Here is a 16,456-nt window from a genome sequence, read left to right as displayed (position 1 = left end):
AATTAAACACACCTGAATCATCTAATCAAGGTTTTAAGCATTAATGCTTGCCAATATAACTGATCCTTTATAAGGAATACATGAACATTGCAGCAGGGTAGAAACTAAACAGGACTGTCCATTCAAATATTACTGAGACTGATTGAGCTGTAATTTAGCTTTTCTACTAAAGATATGTATAAAATACAGTGCTTTGTTGTTTAAAGAAAGGTGAAACAGTGAGCAGGCTTAACATAAAGAGCTACACTGAAAAATTAGGAAGCCACTTTTTATTATCTTTTCTTTTCCTCATTCTCTGATTAAAACTTATTATCAACACAAGTTTTTTTGTTCAGTTTCAGGTGAATTGTCAACATTTTCATTTATAAATGAGTAAGTATGGAATACTTGGTCGGAGATCAGATTTAGTCCGATGTTTTAGGAAGGAATGGCCGTAATAATTTACTCATAATTAGCCAATAGTTTTCAAATGCTGTTTTATCACATCATTTATTTCATTGCCATGTGTAAATTCAGTTCCCACTGAGTTCACAAATGTCTATGTCAATACCCCAGATGTAGTAAGTCTTTGATTAACCAATCAGAATGAGGCATCTCATACATGTTTGTTGAGAGACTGCTGTTTTGCTTCTGTGACCAGTTTGAAGAGGACAGCCAACATATTAATTTGGGTTTTTTGAATGTATGTCAGCCCGTGCACTTATTTGAACTGCTCATGTGTACTAAACCACATTTATGGACCCATTTATTGTGATCTGGGTTACTTAGTAAATATTTCTCTGTACTCTTGAAAATTAACCTTTTAATTGAAATCACAGGCAACATGGAGAGCATCATCATGGAGCAACCTCAACGTAAGTACTGAATATTTCATGCTGAATATTTCATCATCCATCCATCCATCTGTCTTATTTACCCCATCAGAAATTAATATGATACTGCTGGGCAGTACTGGAGCAGGAAAGAGTGCATCAGGAAACACCATCATAGGAGACGATAGAACACCATTTGAAGAAGATTTTTCTTCTGCATCTGTGACTAAAACCTTTGATTCAGCACAAGCTGTGGTGCATGGACAAACAATCACGGTGTTCGACACTGTAGGAATCTCCGATACATCAAAGAATATTACAGAATATATTACAGAGTACACAGCATGGTTTTGATGTGTTTCTGCTGGTGATCAAACTAGGTCAGACATTCACAGAGGACAACTGTAAAGTTGTGCAGTGGATCAAGAATAATTTTGGAGCAAAGGCCTTACTACACACAACAGTGCTTTTTACTCATGGAGATCAGTTACATGTGTCAATAGACAGATATATAAAAAAATGTGAATCACTGAAGTCAGTAGTTTATCAGTGTTCAGGAGGTTCTCATGTTTTTAATAATAAAGATAAAGATAGATCTCAAGTCAATGAACTTCTGAAAGATATAAACGAGCTGAGGCAAACTGCCGGATACAAAAGATACACTGAGCAGGTCTATAAGGAGGCTCAGGATAAGATTAGACATAAAAAATACGGTATTAGAGCAGCAGTTGGAGGAGGAACAGGTGGAGTAGGAGGAGCTGTATTAGGAGCAATAGCTGCTAAAGTAGGATTTGTTGCATTAACTGCAGGAACGGCAGCAGCAATAGGAGCAACAGGAGGTGCAGCTCCTGTTGAATTACAACAAATGTGTTTTAGAAACACACGGTTATAACAGCCAGAGAAAAGACTAAGACAGAAATCAAGGGTCAAGAGCCCAACTAAAGCAGACACTGATCTCTAACATGGTTACTTCAAATGAAACAATAAATCAACATCTAAACCTTAGTTCATTCTCAATCAGATCTTCTGTAGACGTCTGACAGAAATAAAGTCAGTCTGGTTATTAATAAGTGGAGCTGGTGATGCTGTTTGTGGGGTTGTTTAATCAGATCTTGAGAGATTTCATGTATTTTATTTCAGTTGATTTCATCTAAGTCTGTGTCTGAAGTCAGTTGTAGTAGTTCTTGTGTTTCTCTTTTCTTCAGTGATTCTGTTTGTTAACAGCAGCTGTTCACTAATTCTCAATCAGCACTTAGTTAATCACTTAATTACTTGAATGCAAAGTTTTAAAACTTACAGGGTTTAAATCAAGGCAATCTGTTTACTCAAACGGTTTGAGTTAAGTTAACTTGTCGCGGTTTACAGTGTACTAAGAGTTGTGAACGACCTCCTCCTTGCTTATGATTCAGATGTCCTTAGTCTTCTGGTTCTTCTAGACCTGAGTAGATTTTGATACTGTTTGTCAGTCTGTACTGATACTGTATCTTGTTTGTTGGAGATCGGTATTACTGATACTGTCTTACAGTGGCTAGGTTCATATCTCTTAGACAGGTCACAGTTCATCAGCATTGATAAATCCAAATCTCATCCTGTCACTAGTTCTTTCTACTTTTTTACATTTCAACTTTGCACATATCATACTTTTACATACACAATTGTCTATATTATATTTCATGTTTTTGCTATTTTGTACATTGTCTATTTGTCTATTTGTATATGATTCTTTTCTTATCTGTGTTTTTGTCATTCTGTTGCGCTGTGAAGCTTCTGTCACTAAAACAAATTCCTCATGTGTAAACATATCTGGAAATAAAGATTATTCTGATTCTGATTCTGATTTGTACAGATACATGACATGTACAGTTTTTAGCTTGTCGAAATGGTAAATTGAATCAAGCTTTAGTACAGTTCTTCACTTTGTGATGTTGTGTGTCTTTGGATACAAGCTTCAATGTTCGGTGTAATGTCACATCACTACTTTCCTTATTTATTTGCCTTCGGCCTTTACTTTTATTAGTTACTCTAGTTTTTCCTAACTATAGTTTTCTCTTTTTTTAGTTCTCTACTCTAGTAGTATTTTTTTTTTCCAATTTCATGACGATAGGCTAAATTAATTTTAAGAAATATCAAGGTTTTTGTTTTTAATGAAATTTTGAAATTTCATTACAGTTTTTATTACTATCACAAAATAATGTTGAGCACCTTCAGGGCCTGGCGTTGAAGAGATACCACGTTTCGTAACAGTACACCAATGTATTCGTAAAATATAGCATGTTCGGTCAAAAGTGAGCTCTTGGGCAAATTTATTTGCGCATTATTCGAAAATGCTGTGAATGATCGACTTGATTTCTTTTTAGTTGACATGGTCTGAAGATGAAATGTTCAATTCAAATTGGTGGAAAATGTTGTGATGAAAAAATAACAAATTAATCTTAATGGGGATGTTAAACATGTTTATAATGGTTGTGGTTTGATTTTTTTTTTCAACAATCGCTCATTAAAGAGTGGAGCACAGGCTTTTTGTTCACTGGTCTGTATCATTCACTTGATGCTGTTGTAGATCACAGATGAATCTTCCACAGTTTGAACATTTGATCGCCTAAAAAAAACAAACAAACAGCACAACAGTGTTACAGCTCAGATTAAATGATCTGTGCTGGTGAAGGTGTTGTTTTCTACAGCTGATGAACTCTTATATCATCATACTGACATTCATCTTCTTCCGGTCTGTTCCTCTCTTTCTTTCGGTGATATTGGACAGCTGCGTACTGGATCTCCTCAGTATCTCTGGATTCAGGAGTTTCTCCTCTGGATGTGCTGGGTTTCACACTGGCATACAGAGCATCATTGACTGGATCGGGTTCAGAAAGAGACTCGTCATGAACTGAAACATCAGAGTAGAGATCATTCTGAAAGACAAGAAAACACATCATTATTAATTAAAAGATGTACAGTCTTGTTCAAAATAATAGCAGTACAATGTGACTAACCAGAATAATCAAGGTTTTTCGTATATTTTTTTATTGCTACATGGCAAACAAGTTACCAGTAGGTTCAGTAGATTGTCAGAAAACAAATGAGACCCAGCATTCATGATATGCACGCTCTTAAGGCTGTGCAATTGGGCAATTAGTTGAATTAGTTGAAAGGGGTGTGTTCAAAAAAATAGCAGTGTGGCATTCAATCACTGAGGTCATCAATTTTGTGAAGAAACAGGTGTGAATCAGGTGGCCCCTATTTAAGGATGAAGCCAACACTTGTTGAACATGCATTTGAAAGCTGAGGAAAATGGGTCGTTCAAGACATTGTTCAGAAGAACAGCGTACTTTGATTAAAAAGTTGATTAGAGAGGGGAAAACCTATAAAGAGGTGCAAAAAATGATAGGCTGTTCAGCTAAAATGATCTCCAATGCCTTAAAATGGAGAGCAAAACCAGAGAGACGTGGAAGAAAACGGAAGACAACCATCAAAATGGATAGAAGAATAACCAGAATGGCAAAGGCTCAGCCAATGATCACCTCCAGGATAATCAAAGACAGTCTGGAGTTACCTGTAAGTACTGTGACAGTTAGAAGACGTCTGTGTGAAGCTAATCTATTTTCAAGAATCCACCGCAAAGTCCCTCTGTTAAAAAAAAGGCATGTGCAGAAGAGGTTACAATTTGCCAAAGAACACATCAACTGGCCTAAAGAGAAATGGAGGAACATTTTGTGGACTGATGAGAGTAAAATTGTTCTTTTTGGGTCCAAGGGCCACAGGCAGTTTGTGAGACGACCCCCAAACTCTGAATTCAAGCCACAGTACACAGTGAAGACAGTGAAGCATGGAGGTGCAAGCATCATGATATGGGCATGTTTCTCCTACTATGGTGTTGGGCCTATTTATCGCATACCAGGGATCATGGATCAGTTTGCATATGTTAAAATACTTGAAGAGGTCATGTTGCCCTATGCTGAAGAGGACATGCCCTTGAAATGGTTGTTTCAACAAGACAATGACCCAAAACACACTAGTAAACGGGCAAAGTCTTGGTTCCAAACCAACAAAATTAATGTTATGGAGTGGCCAGCCCAATCTCCAGACCTTAATCCAATTGAGAACTTGTGGGTGATATCAAAAATGCTGTTTCTGAAGCAAAACCAAGAAATGTGAATGAATTGTGGAATGTTGTTAAAGAATCATGGAGTGGAATAACAGCTGAGAGGTGCCACAAGTTGGTTGACTCCATGCCACACAGATGTCAAGCAGTTTTAAAAAACTGTGGTCATACAACTAAATATTAGTTTAGTGATTCACAGGATTGCTAAATCCCAGAAAAAAAAAAATGTTTGTACAAAATAGTTTTGAGTTTGTACAGTCAAAGGTAGACACTGCTATTTTTTTGAACACACCCCTTTCAACTAATTCAACTAATTGCCCAATTGCACAGCCTTAAGAGCGTGCATATCATGAATGCTGGGTCTTGTTTGTTTTCTGACAATCTACTGAACCTACTGGTAACTTGTTTGCCACGTAGCAATAAAAAATATACTAAAAACCTTGATTATTCTGGTTAGTCACATTGTACTGCTATTATTTTGAACAAGACTGTACATCAGTTTGATCTGAAGTAGATTTTCAGTACATGGAAGAAGAATAGGACAGAATTTGATCAATTGTTTTTGTAAAGTCCTGTTGTGGATGATTTACCTTTTTCATTGTGAGATCTTCAGTTTTAACACTCTTTCTTTTCATCCTGTTATAATGACAGACATTAACAGCATATGAAAAATGAGACAAAATATGAATGCTATTCTTAAGGATTACTAAAAATCAAAAATGCATGAGACATTTCTACTACATCAGAACAAAAGTGAAAATATATAATCTGCAGGTTTTTTTATTATTGAACTCACAGTATAAACCATATGATGATGATGATGATGATGGTCAATAATCCTCCAGATGTTGCTGCGATCACAATCACATTCCTATCAGCTCCAGGATGAACTGAAAGATGAAGATCCTCATAATTAACAAACTGATGAATGATGTGAAGATCCAGGAGTGTGTTAATAAAAGCTTCACCTGTGACAGTAACAGCGTCTGATCTCTGAGATCCATGTTGATTGTGAGCCTCACAGTAGAAGCGTCCACTCTGTAGTGCACTGAAACTCTGTCCAGATCCAACAGCTGAGCTTTGATTCTCCTTAAACCAGCTGAAGTTCAGAGCAGGAGGGTTTGAATCACTGCTGCAGATCAGAGTCACTGAATCTCCCTCCAATATTACACCTGATCCAGTTATAGACACTGAGACGTTCCTGGGAGGATCTAATAACAATCACCATATTATTATTATGACCTCTTATACATCAAAAAAATATTAATGTGAGCTAAAATTATAAAAACAATCTAATATACTCACACGTGACGTTTAAAGTCACAGCATCAGAGTATTTCTCTCCATGTTCATTGATGGATCTACACTTGTATTCTTCACTGTGATCAGAGCTGATGTTTGAGATGCTGTAGATTCTTCCAGATCCTACAAACATTCCTCCTTTAAACCAGCTGAAGTTCAGAGCAGGAGGGTTTGAATCACTGCTGCAGATCAGAGTCACTGAATCTCCCTCCACTATTACAGATGGACTGATGGAGATCACAGGATTCTCTGGAGGATCTACAGGAGTCAGTATTGTACAAAAACCTTCATTTATATCTGACAGGTTTTCTATATTTACATTTATATTTAAATATATTTACAGCTTTTGTAAATATATTTAAGTTTTATTGCATATATAGTTGAAATCATTTGTATTTACTTCTAAAGCACTGCAGTACTGTAGGTGAATTACTTTTAAGTCACAGTGAATACATTCAGACTGCAGGTGAAAGTGGCCCAAATTTATTCATTTTATTTTTTCCAGCACATTTTTCGACTCATTGGGACTCGGTGACAACTCTATAACATGAAAACTCTCTTTCTTCTTGTCCATGTCCATTTATCTTTTCTGCATGCTCTCACTGGATCCAGTGGCACGTGATCTTATAAATGAACACGTAAATGCTGACTTGAGTGGCCTCCGTGTTTACTTGTGAATGACAGCGTGCTGCGTGCTGTCTTTGTTACTGTTTTTTGTTGGTCAGTTCAGTACTATGACCACACAGAAATTAAACAGGAGTTAAACATTATTGTCGGGTCACTAGATGGAGTGTCTTTGATAGCCACCAGAGGGCACTGCATCCCAGACTACTTCCCCTCTATAAAGGACTACATTTCCCATAATGTGAGGTGTAGCCATGTATGGCGTCTCATACCCTGAATTTGTGCTCTGGTGCTGCAATTGACACTTTTGAACCAGATGTGAACTTAAGTTTTATAAGGGGAATATATACGAGATCAGAGGTAAACAGAAGAGAGGTGTCATCAGCGACCGTGACCTGTTGATTGTGTGTGTGTGTGTGTGTGTGTGTGTGTCTGTGTGTGTGTGTGTGTGTGTGTGTGTGTGTAGAAATTCTCGCATATAAATACTAACTCCAACTTTGAACTGGGAAGAATAAAGTTGTAAAAAAAAAAAAGGAAGATGACGTTTTGTCTGTCCAGGAGTGCAACACATTTAACCCATTCAAGAGCACATATGCAGCAGTAAGTAGTGAAAACAAACACAAATACACACACATTGTGAACACACACCTGGAGCAGTGGGCAGACATTAGCTGTGGCGCCCGGGGAGCAGGTGTTTGGTGCCTTGCTCACCGTATGTAAGTCTGGATATCTCTTCTCACTCATTACAAAGTCTTGAATGTGTTCTGTGTTTGTCAGTTCCTTGCTTATGTTTTGAGCCTGTAGCTTGTTTTCTGGACTAGCCCTGTATTTTTTTTATTGCTTGCCTGTGTGTTTTGAACTATTTTCTGTTTAGCTGAATATGTTTCTGGATTATCACAATGAACTGCATGTGGATCCTCAACCTTTGGGTCTCTGAGCTGTTTGTGATAATTATATATCGTCCCCATCTACAGAGTGTTAAAATAACACTGAAGCAGAGTTGTGTTTAATTCTGAGGATTCTGTGCAGTTCACACTCTAATCTGATATTGCCAGAATTATACAAAAGAACAAAAAAAGATAGAAAGAAAATAATGTAAACAGCTACACATATAAATCAAATATGTGGAATAAAATGAAAAATGCAATGTGAATAAAGGTTTTTTGTTGTTGTTGTTTTATAGCTTTTTGTTTGTTTGTTTGTTTTTACAAAGGTTTATAACAAGAGCTCCCACAAAACACACTGACCATTTATCAGAGATATGAAGTTTTGAACTGCTGCTTTTGAAAAAAAAAAAAAAAACTTAAATTGATACTCACAGGTGACAGTGAGCTGAGCAGCAGGAGAGATGTAAGTGTGTCCATGTAGAGCACAGCTGTATCTGCCTGCATCCTCTCTTCTGACTGACTGCAGCAGGAGTTGATTGTTTCTGTCTCTTCTCTCAGTTAATGGCTGTGAGTTTCTGTACCAGATGAATGTTGCTCTGTCAGTCAGAGTGCAGCTGCTTTTACATGTCAGACGGACATTATGACCCTCTGTCACTCTCTCAGGAGCCTCCACCTGAAGATCTGAACACAACACACACATTATATCTAGTGCTGCTGTCATACACTGATTATTATTCAACATAATGCACAGAAGAAGAGCTCAGCCTCATAAAAGTCACCTGTGACAGTAAGAGTCACTCCTGGATCTGCAGTCCATTTTCCATCAGGTTTATCAGTTGTGAATCTGAAATAGTACATGTGTTGGTTCTTCTGTGTCACATGACTCAGTCTGATGGTGCAGTTCTGCTGTTTGTCTCCCAGATACTGAAGCCTCTGACTGTATTCAGGATCCACAGACAGATCTGGAGGCTCTTCACCCTCTCTAGGGTTTTTGGTCCAGAACACTTTCTCAATCTTATATCCAGTAGGGTATGTATAAGTGCAGCTCATTATCACTGATGAGTTCTTTAGTGAACAGATGTGTGAAGGACTGTAACTCACACCCCAACCAGCAGAAACCACTGAAACACAGAAGTTAAACTGGACCATAACATGATAATACTCTTCACTACTTAAAAACAGTGACTTATTAAAGGGAATATTAATATAATCTTCTAAAAATATATGAATTGTTATTATTGATCTAAGTGTGAATGACTTCAGCTTTAATGGAGAATGTTACAGAAATAAACAAATAGAGACAAGGGCAAATAAATCAGCCGTGAACAACATGCTGCACTATAAAACACTATATATATTAATCAGAAAAATATGATTATATTAAAGACGCAGTGACATTAAAATGTTAGTTTTCTTTGTAAAAAAGTGTGCAAAAATATTCATGATCTGCACAGCTTAACTTCCTGTTTCAAAAGGAAGTACCTCAACATAAAGCATAAAAAACTGCAAATGTTTCACTCATTATGGTATTTTTGCAAATAGAATAAAATAATAACCATAATGTGAACGTAACAGAGACTCACCGTGAATCATGAGCAGAAAGATCAGAGGAAGACGAGGAGCCATTCTGACCGACATCAGCGTCAAATATATCTATAATACAGCATTAATCAGCTCTTATACACTCATGAACAGTACATCTACATCTCCCTATTCTTAACATTTCTCACGTTAAGACTCGTGTGTTATATGAGCAATAATCATCAGTTTTCATTGAAGTATGAGTGTGTTTGTCTTACCGTGTTGAAGCTCATCAGATCAGCAGCAGACGAATGACTGACTGTTTTAACACGTGCACTTTATCTTTACTGGCTGGTTAATGCTTTGTGGTTAACACTATTTTAATGCACAGCAGCAGAAATAGTTGAAGTTCCCTCCATCAACAGAAAAATAATATCAATGAACTCAAACTAACTAAAAATTTGCAAGAAAATGGCAATTTAAGTAAATTTGAGCACATTTCCAAAAGGTATTTAGAGAAAAGGGCTGTGTAACCCGGCTTTAGTTTTAATATAAGCTAGTGTTTTTGTCTATTCAGTGTATATTCTTTGATAATCAATTGCCAATTTAACAACCCAAAGACATTCTAAGAAAAAGCCATATTTAAAAAAAAATAAATAAAATATCATTATTTTCCACATTCTACACACTCAAATCTCTTTTGGATACTTATTTAGTAAAATACATTTTTATTTTACTTTTCTTTTATTTGCTGAAGCCCAGCTGAGTTTATATTACTTCATGAATATCAGAGGAGGTTTACAGAATAAACTCTCTCATTACAAAACTGACCAATCAGAAATGATATTCAAAGGACATAATGTCTTTTGCTGCCTGAAGCAGGAAATACAAACAAACACATATGATTCAATTAATAATGAAGTAAAGAGAGACTGAAGAAACCAGAGGAGATGCTGAATGAATGTGTTCAGAGTTATAATACAAACATATGAAGGACTTTAAACACAGTACAGAATAAAACAACATACACATGAAGATGAATAAAGATGATTGACAGTGTTGATGTCAGGAGCAGAGATGTGACCTCTGCTGGAAGTTTGAGAGAAACACAGACATAATAACAGATCATACTGAGCAAGTAGCACTTTGACAACATAAAACAATACATCGTCTGTTGTGAGGTGCACAGTTATGATGTTGTTCAGTATATCATGATACAATGATCAATTATGATTAAAGCGCAGGAAAATGTTGTGAAATAAGAAAACAATGAGCTTGTATTTCACCACTGAACATCACTTATTTTGTTCTGCTGAATTATTTATAACATTATATATTTACACAACCAGCTTTTAACTTTCATTGTATTCCACCATTACATCATGCATTTAAGCTATAACACAAAAAAAAAAAGAAAAAAGAAACGCTTCAGTGACTCTTCACTAATGACAGCTGTCAATCATATGTGGATCCGCCCACATAGCTCTGGATTGGTTCCTTTGTGCTCCGCCTCTCACTGCAGCATCTTCCTGTTGATCTGAGGCTACGTTCACACTGCAGGGCTTAATGCTCAATTCCGATTTTTTGAAAAAATTGATTTTTTTGCAAGGCCGTTCACATTTCCAATTAAATGCGACCTTTTGTGATCTCCTGTGTGAACGTGAAATGACCCAGAAGTGACCCGCATGCGCAGAAGAGTACTCAACGGTGAACGACATCACTCGTTGTTTGCGGAAGTAACGTTAAACACGGATGTCAACAACAGTGTAGTCAACAGCGGAGCTCTTTTTGCAAAGAGCAAGGTTTTTGGCCATGGCGTTTTGTGGAGCAGAGTGTTAGCAACGTTGGTACAGAGAAACGTGTGGGTGCGGAGTCGCAGGCAGGAGTGGTGGGATACTGCCCACAGGTTTTGAGAAATCGCCGACAAATGCCCGAAATCACAGGCTAATCTGTGCTCGTTCATGCGAGTGACAATCACGCAGTGTGAATGAGCACAGACGCAATCTGAGAGAATCGCCGACGAATCAAAATCATGCTGTCTGAAAAGTGTTCTGACTGAAAACTACATCGGCGATGACTGACAGCCAATGAGAGAGCAAGATACAGAGCAGCGGGAGTTCAGGGAGGAGTTATAGACCACAATATCAGCAAGCATTGCTTCATTTCAGAAAAAGGCTTTCTTCTCTGTCTATTTGGACCGATGAAATGGAAGATAAATTAGTATAAATTTAGCAGGAGCACCCGTGTCTGTTTGACGTTTCATCGGAGCTATCCCAGTCTCACGTGAAAACTCCGGTCTTGCACGCATGATATCGCGTTGTTTCCTTGTCACATCTCGCGGGTGTTTGGTTGTGAAATGTAGTTTGCGTGCCAGACAGAGTTGTCGGCGATTCTTCCTATTGTAAAGTCATGCAGTGTGAAACCTTCTGTCACCGATCCATCGTGCAGTGTGAACACAGCAGTGACTGAATGCTGGCCAAGATAGTCTTGCAGAGTGAAAAGAACAGTGACCCAACTTCTTTGAAAATCATGCGGTCTGAACTCGGCTTTACTGATGGATTCTCATGTTTAGGATCAAGAGTCTTCAGGAGGTCTGGGACGAACGGTCTGTGAGGAAGAGAGAGAGAGATGGTCATGTGATCATCTGTGATGATGATCTGACTTTGACGTCTCACTTACTGTGAGTGTGTCGTAGAGGTCAGAGGTCGTGGACTTGAGCTCAAGAGCTGTATATGTGTCAGGATCAGAGATCTACAGAGAAAGAGAAAGAACATAGGAGCACATTATATAAGCAAACATGTATAGCACAATGTTAAATCTAGGAGATTTTTAGAGGGGAAAATGAACTCACAGACTGATACACATCAGTAAATCCTGAACTGATCAGGCTTTTAAATGATTCATTAAAACAACAGACTCATGAGTCATTTAATTGTGAATCAGACTCATCTGCTCATGGTTTATGTTTGTTTTGTGTTCAGGTTATGAGAACAGTTAAACAAGTTTAAACAAACATTTCAATTTAAATAAATGTTTTTATATTTTTATTGCTTAAATCATCTGTCACACCACCTGAGGACGCTGCAGATACAGTTTCATGAATGTTTTACCTGTTTCACTCTGTTATCTTCAGTTTTAACACACCTTTGTTTCCTGTTAAAATCACATTAACAACATATGGACGACAGCATTAAATTAATAGAAAATATGAATGTTTTAAAAGGTTACTTATAATCACAAACAGCTTATACATTTTGTTCCGTTAAACCAAAGGAACTTATACAGTCAATGTAGTTTATAATTGAACTCACAGTATAAACCATATGATGATGATGATGATGATGATGATGATGATGAATAATCCTCCAGATGTTGCTGCGATCACAATCACATTCCTATCAGCTCCAGGATGAACTGAAAGATGAAGATTATCATAATTAACAAACTGATGAATGATGTGAAGATCCAGGAGTGTGTTAATAAAAGCTTCACCTGTGACAGTAACAGCGTCTGATCTCTGAGATCCATGTTGATTGTGAGCCTCACAGTAGAAGCGTCCACTCTGTAGTGCACTGAAACTCTGTCCAGATCCAACAGCTGAGCTTTGATTCTCCTTAAACCAGCTGAAGTTCAGAGCAGGAGGGTTTGAAGCACTGCTGCAGATCAGAGTCACTGAATCTCCCTCCACTATTACAGATGGACTGATGGAGATCACAGGATTCTCTTGAGGATCTACAGGAGTCAGTATTGTACAAAAACCTTCATTTATATGTGACAGGTTTTACTGTTTTTATGACAAAAATTAGCATCACTGCTAGGCACAAAAGGACACATACAGTTTTTGTAAATATATTTAAGTTTTATAGCATACATAGTTGAAATCATTTGTATTTACTTCTAAAGCACTGCAGTACTGTAGGTGGATTACATTCATTTAAGTCACAGTGAATACATTCAGACTGCAGGTGAAAGTGGCCCAAATTTATTCATTTTATTTTTTCCAGCACATTTTTTCGACTCATTGGGACTCGGTGACAACTCTATAACATGAAAACTTGCTCTCTTTCTTCTTGTCCATGTCCATTTATCTTTTCTGCATGCTCTCACTGGATCCAGTGGCACGTCATCGTATAAATGAACACGTAAATGCTGACTTGAGTGGCCTCCGTGTTTACTTGTGAATGACAGCGTGCTGCGTGCTGTCTTTGTTTGTTTTTTGTTGGTCAGTTCAGTACTATGACCACACAGAAATTAAACAGGAGTTAAACATTATTGTCGGGTCACTAGATGGAGTGTCTTTGATAGCCACCAGAGGGCACTGCATCCCAGACTACTTCCCCTCTATAAAGGACTACATTTCCCATAATGTGAGGTGTAGCCATGTATGGCGTCTCATACCCTGAATTTGTGCTCTGGTGCTGCAATTGACACTTTTGAACCAGATGTGAACTTAAGTTTTATAAGGGGAATATATACGAGATCAGAGGTAAACAGAAGAGAGGTGTCATCAGCGACCGTGACCTGTTGATTGTGTGTGTGTGTGTGTGTGTGTGTGTGTGTGTGTGTGTGTGTGTGTGTGTGTGTGTGTGGTGTGTGTGTGTGTGTGTGTGTGTGTGTGTGTGTGTGTGTGTGTGTGTGTAGAAATTCTTGCGTGTGAATACTAACTCCAACTTTGAACTGGGAAGAATAAAGTTGTCAAAAAAAAAAAAGGAAGACAAAGTTTTGTCTGTCCAGGAGTTCAACACATTTAACCATTTTAAGTGCACATATGCAGCAGTAAGTAGTGAAAACAAACACAAATACACACACATTGTGAACACACACCTGGAGCAGTGGACAGACATTAGCTGTGGCGCCCGGGGAGCAGGTGTTTGGTGCCTTGCTCACCGTATGTAAGTCTGGATATCTCTTCTCACTCATTACAAAGTCTTGAATGTGTTCTGTGTTTGTCAGTTCCTTGCTTATGTTTTGAGCCTGTAGCTTGTTTTCTGGACTAGCCCTGTTTACCTGAGTTTCTGTCCTGGTATTTTTTGTTCTTTTTTTTTTTGTCTGTGTGTTTTGAACTATTTTCTGTTTAGCTGAATATGTTTCTGGATTATCACAATGAACTGCATGTGGATCCTCAACCTTTGGGTCTCCGAGCTGTTTGTGATAATTATATATAGTCCCCATCTACAGAGTGATAAAATAACACTGAAGCAGAGTTGTGTTTAATTCTGAGGATTCTGTGCAGTTCACACTCTAATCGGATATTGCCAGAATTATATATATAATATAATAAAAGTTTAGAACAAGAGCTCCCAAAAATCACACTGACCATTTATCAGAGATGTGAAGTTTTGAACTGCTGCTTTACAAAAAAAAAGAATTTTTATATATATATATATATATAATTTTTTTTTTTTTTCATACTCACAGGTGACATTGAGCTGAGCAGCAGGAGAGATGTAAGTGTGTCCATGTAGAGCACAGCTGTATCTGCCTGCATCCTCTCTTCTGACTGACTGCAGCAGGAGTTGATTGTTTCTGTCTCTTCTCTCAGTTAATGGCTGTGAGTTTCTGTACCAGATGAATGTTGCTCTGTCAGTCAGAGTGCAGCTGCTTTTACATGTCAGACTGACATTATGACCCTCTGTCACTCTCTCAGGAGCCTCCACCTGAAGATCTGAACACAACACACACATTATATCTAGTGCTGCTGTCATACACTGATTATTATTCAACATAATGCACAGAAGAAGAGCTCAGCCTCATGAAAGTCACCTGTGACAGTAAGAGTCACTCCTGGATGACCAAGCCATTTTCCATCAGGTTTATCAGTGATGAATCTGAAACAGTACATGTGTTCATCTTTCTGTGTCACATGACTCAGTCTGATGGTGCAGTTCTGCTGTTTGTCTCCCAGATACTGAAGCCTCTGACTGTATTCAGGATCCTCACACAGATCTGGAGTCTCTTTACCCTTTACAGGGTTTTTGGTCCAGAACACTTTCTCAATCTTATATCCAGTAGGGTATGTATAAGTGCAGTTCATTATCACTGATGAGGTCTTTAGTGCACAGATGTGTGAAGGACTGTAACTCACACCCCAACCAGCAGAAACCACTGAAACACAGAATACATCAGGAGGAAAATTGTTTTATCAGCTATAATGGACAGTATGTGAATAATGCAGATTTTTGCAACTTGAAAACTGACACATTACAGAAAATAATTATATTATAAATAATTAAATTATAATTATTAATATATATTATATTATATTATATTATATTATATTATATTATATTATATTATATTATATTATATTATAATTTATTTCAGAACCTATGCTTTTTATTTTATCATCTATTGTGAATGACTTCATGACTTTTTCATGGTGGATAATACAGAAACCAGGAAAAACCAAGGAAAAAAACAAACAGAAAAAAAAACAAAAAAATCTGCCACAAATACAAGCTGCACTTTCAAATAATAATAAAAAAAAAAAAATAAAAAAAATGTATTAGCTGATTAAAAACAAGACTTAAAGCTGCTTTTATTAAAGACCCAGTGACATAAAAATATGAGTTGTGTGGCTTTTAGTTGAACTAAACACTTTCTTCTGAAAAAAATAAAATTAAATCAGAATCTGTCTGCAAAGCCTAACTTTTTACCTTTGATAATAAAATTAAATAAAACCATCAGGAGTTTGTAATGTGAACGTAACAGAGACTGACCGTGAATCATGAGCAGAAAGATCAGAGGAAGACGAGGAGCCATTCTGACCGACATCAGCGTCAAATATATCTATAATACAGCATTAATCCGCTCTTATACACTCATGAACAGTACATCTACATCTCCCTATTCTTAACATTTCTCACATTAAGACTCGTGTGTTATATGAGCAATAATCATCAGTTTTCATTGAAGTATGAGTGTGTTTGTCTTACCGTGTTGAAGCTCATCAGATCAGCTGCAGACAAATGACTGAACTCTGTATAACACACACTTTTAGACTCTGTGTGGTTAACACTTTTTTAATACCCAGCAGTGGAAATAGTTGAAGTTCCCTTCTTCAGCAAGAAAATAACATCACTGAATGCAAACGTACAAAAAATAACATTAAAATAGACATAAGTTTAATTGAAAGACATTTCCAAAAGATGTTTCAGACTGTGTAACCAGACTTTAGTTGTAATATTATCCAATGTGTAATTGTCCATCAA

At 37.2% G+C, this 16,456-nt stretch overlaps 2 protein-coding genes across 2 annotated transcripts in view; both read right to left on the bottom strand.

Moving 5' to 3' along the window:
* The window catches only part of LOC128027006 (B-cell receptor CD22-like), a 62,114-nt gene extending 45,916 nt beyond the window's left edge, over positions 1-16,198 (bottom strand). The window contains exons 1-4 of the mRNA XM_052614672.1: positions 16,181-16,198; positions 15,965-16,034; positions 15,009-15,350; positions 14,662-14,910 (exon numbers count right to left, since the gene is read on the bottom strand). Coding sequence (XP_052470632.1) covers positions 14,662-14,910; positions 15,009-15,350; positions 15,965-16,034; positions 16,181-16,195 — 676 coding nt within the window. The 5' untranslated portion in view covers positions 16,196-16,198. The remainder of the gene's footprint in view (positions 1-14,661; positions 14,911-15,008; positions 15,351-15,964; positions 16,035-16,180) is intronic.
* On the bottom strand, positions 2,060-16,349 carry LOC128027312 (B-cell receptor CD22-like). Its single transcript, XM_052614858.1, has 11 exons — positions 16,219-16,349; positions 9,524-9,560; positions 9,308-9,377; positions 8,504-8,845; positions 8,157-8,405; positions 6,217-6,471; positions 5,880-6,122; positions 5,708-5,801; positions 5,502-5,547; positions 3,523-3,721; positions 2,060-3,411 (listed from the first exon to the last, which is right to left on the bottom strand). The coding sequence occupies exons 2-11, from the start codon at positions 9,536-9,538 to the stop codon at positions 3,374-3,376; spliced, it is 1,551 nt and encodes a 516-aa protein (XP_052470818.1). The 5' UTR covers positions 9,539-9,560; positions 16,219-16,349; the 3' UTR covers positions 2,060-3,373.
* Positions 16,350-16,456: the final 107 nt, after the last annotated feature.

This window comes from Carassius gibelio, chromosome A1, assembly GCF_023724105.1.
Source record: "Carassius gibelio isolate Cgi1373 ecotype wild population from Czech Republic chromosome A1, carGib1.2-hapl.c, whole genome shotgun sequence".
NCBI classification, from domain to species: domain Eukaryota; kingdom Metazoa; phylum Chordata; class Actinopteri; order Cypriniformes; family Cyprinidae; genus Carassius; species Carassius gibelio.
The sequence above is the reverse complement of the archived record's forward strand: the minus strand, read 5'-3'. Positions and strand labels throughout refer to the sequence as shown.

Bases quoted from the DNA above. Each gene is read 5' to 3' on its own strand.
- LOC128027312 (XM_052614858.1), bottom strand. The intron at 6,123-6,216 runs GTGAGTATATTA...GATTGTTATTAG, and splicing joins TGTGACTTTAAACGTCACGT to ATCCTCCCAGGAACGTCTCA. The intron at 5,548-5,707 runs GTGAGTTCAATA...TCATTATAACAG, and splicing joins ATCATCATATGGTTTATACT to GATGAAAAGAAAGAGTGTTA.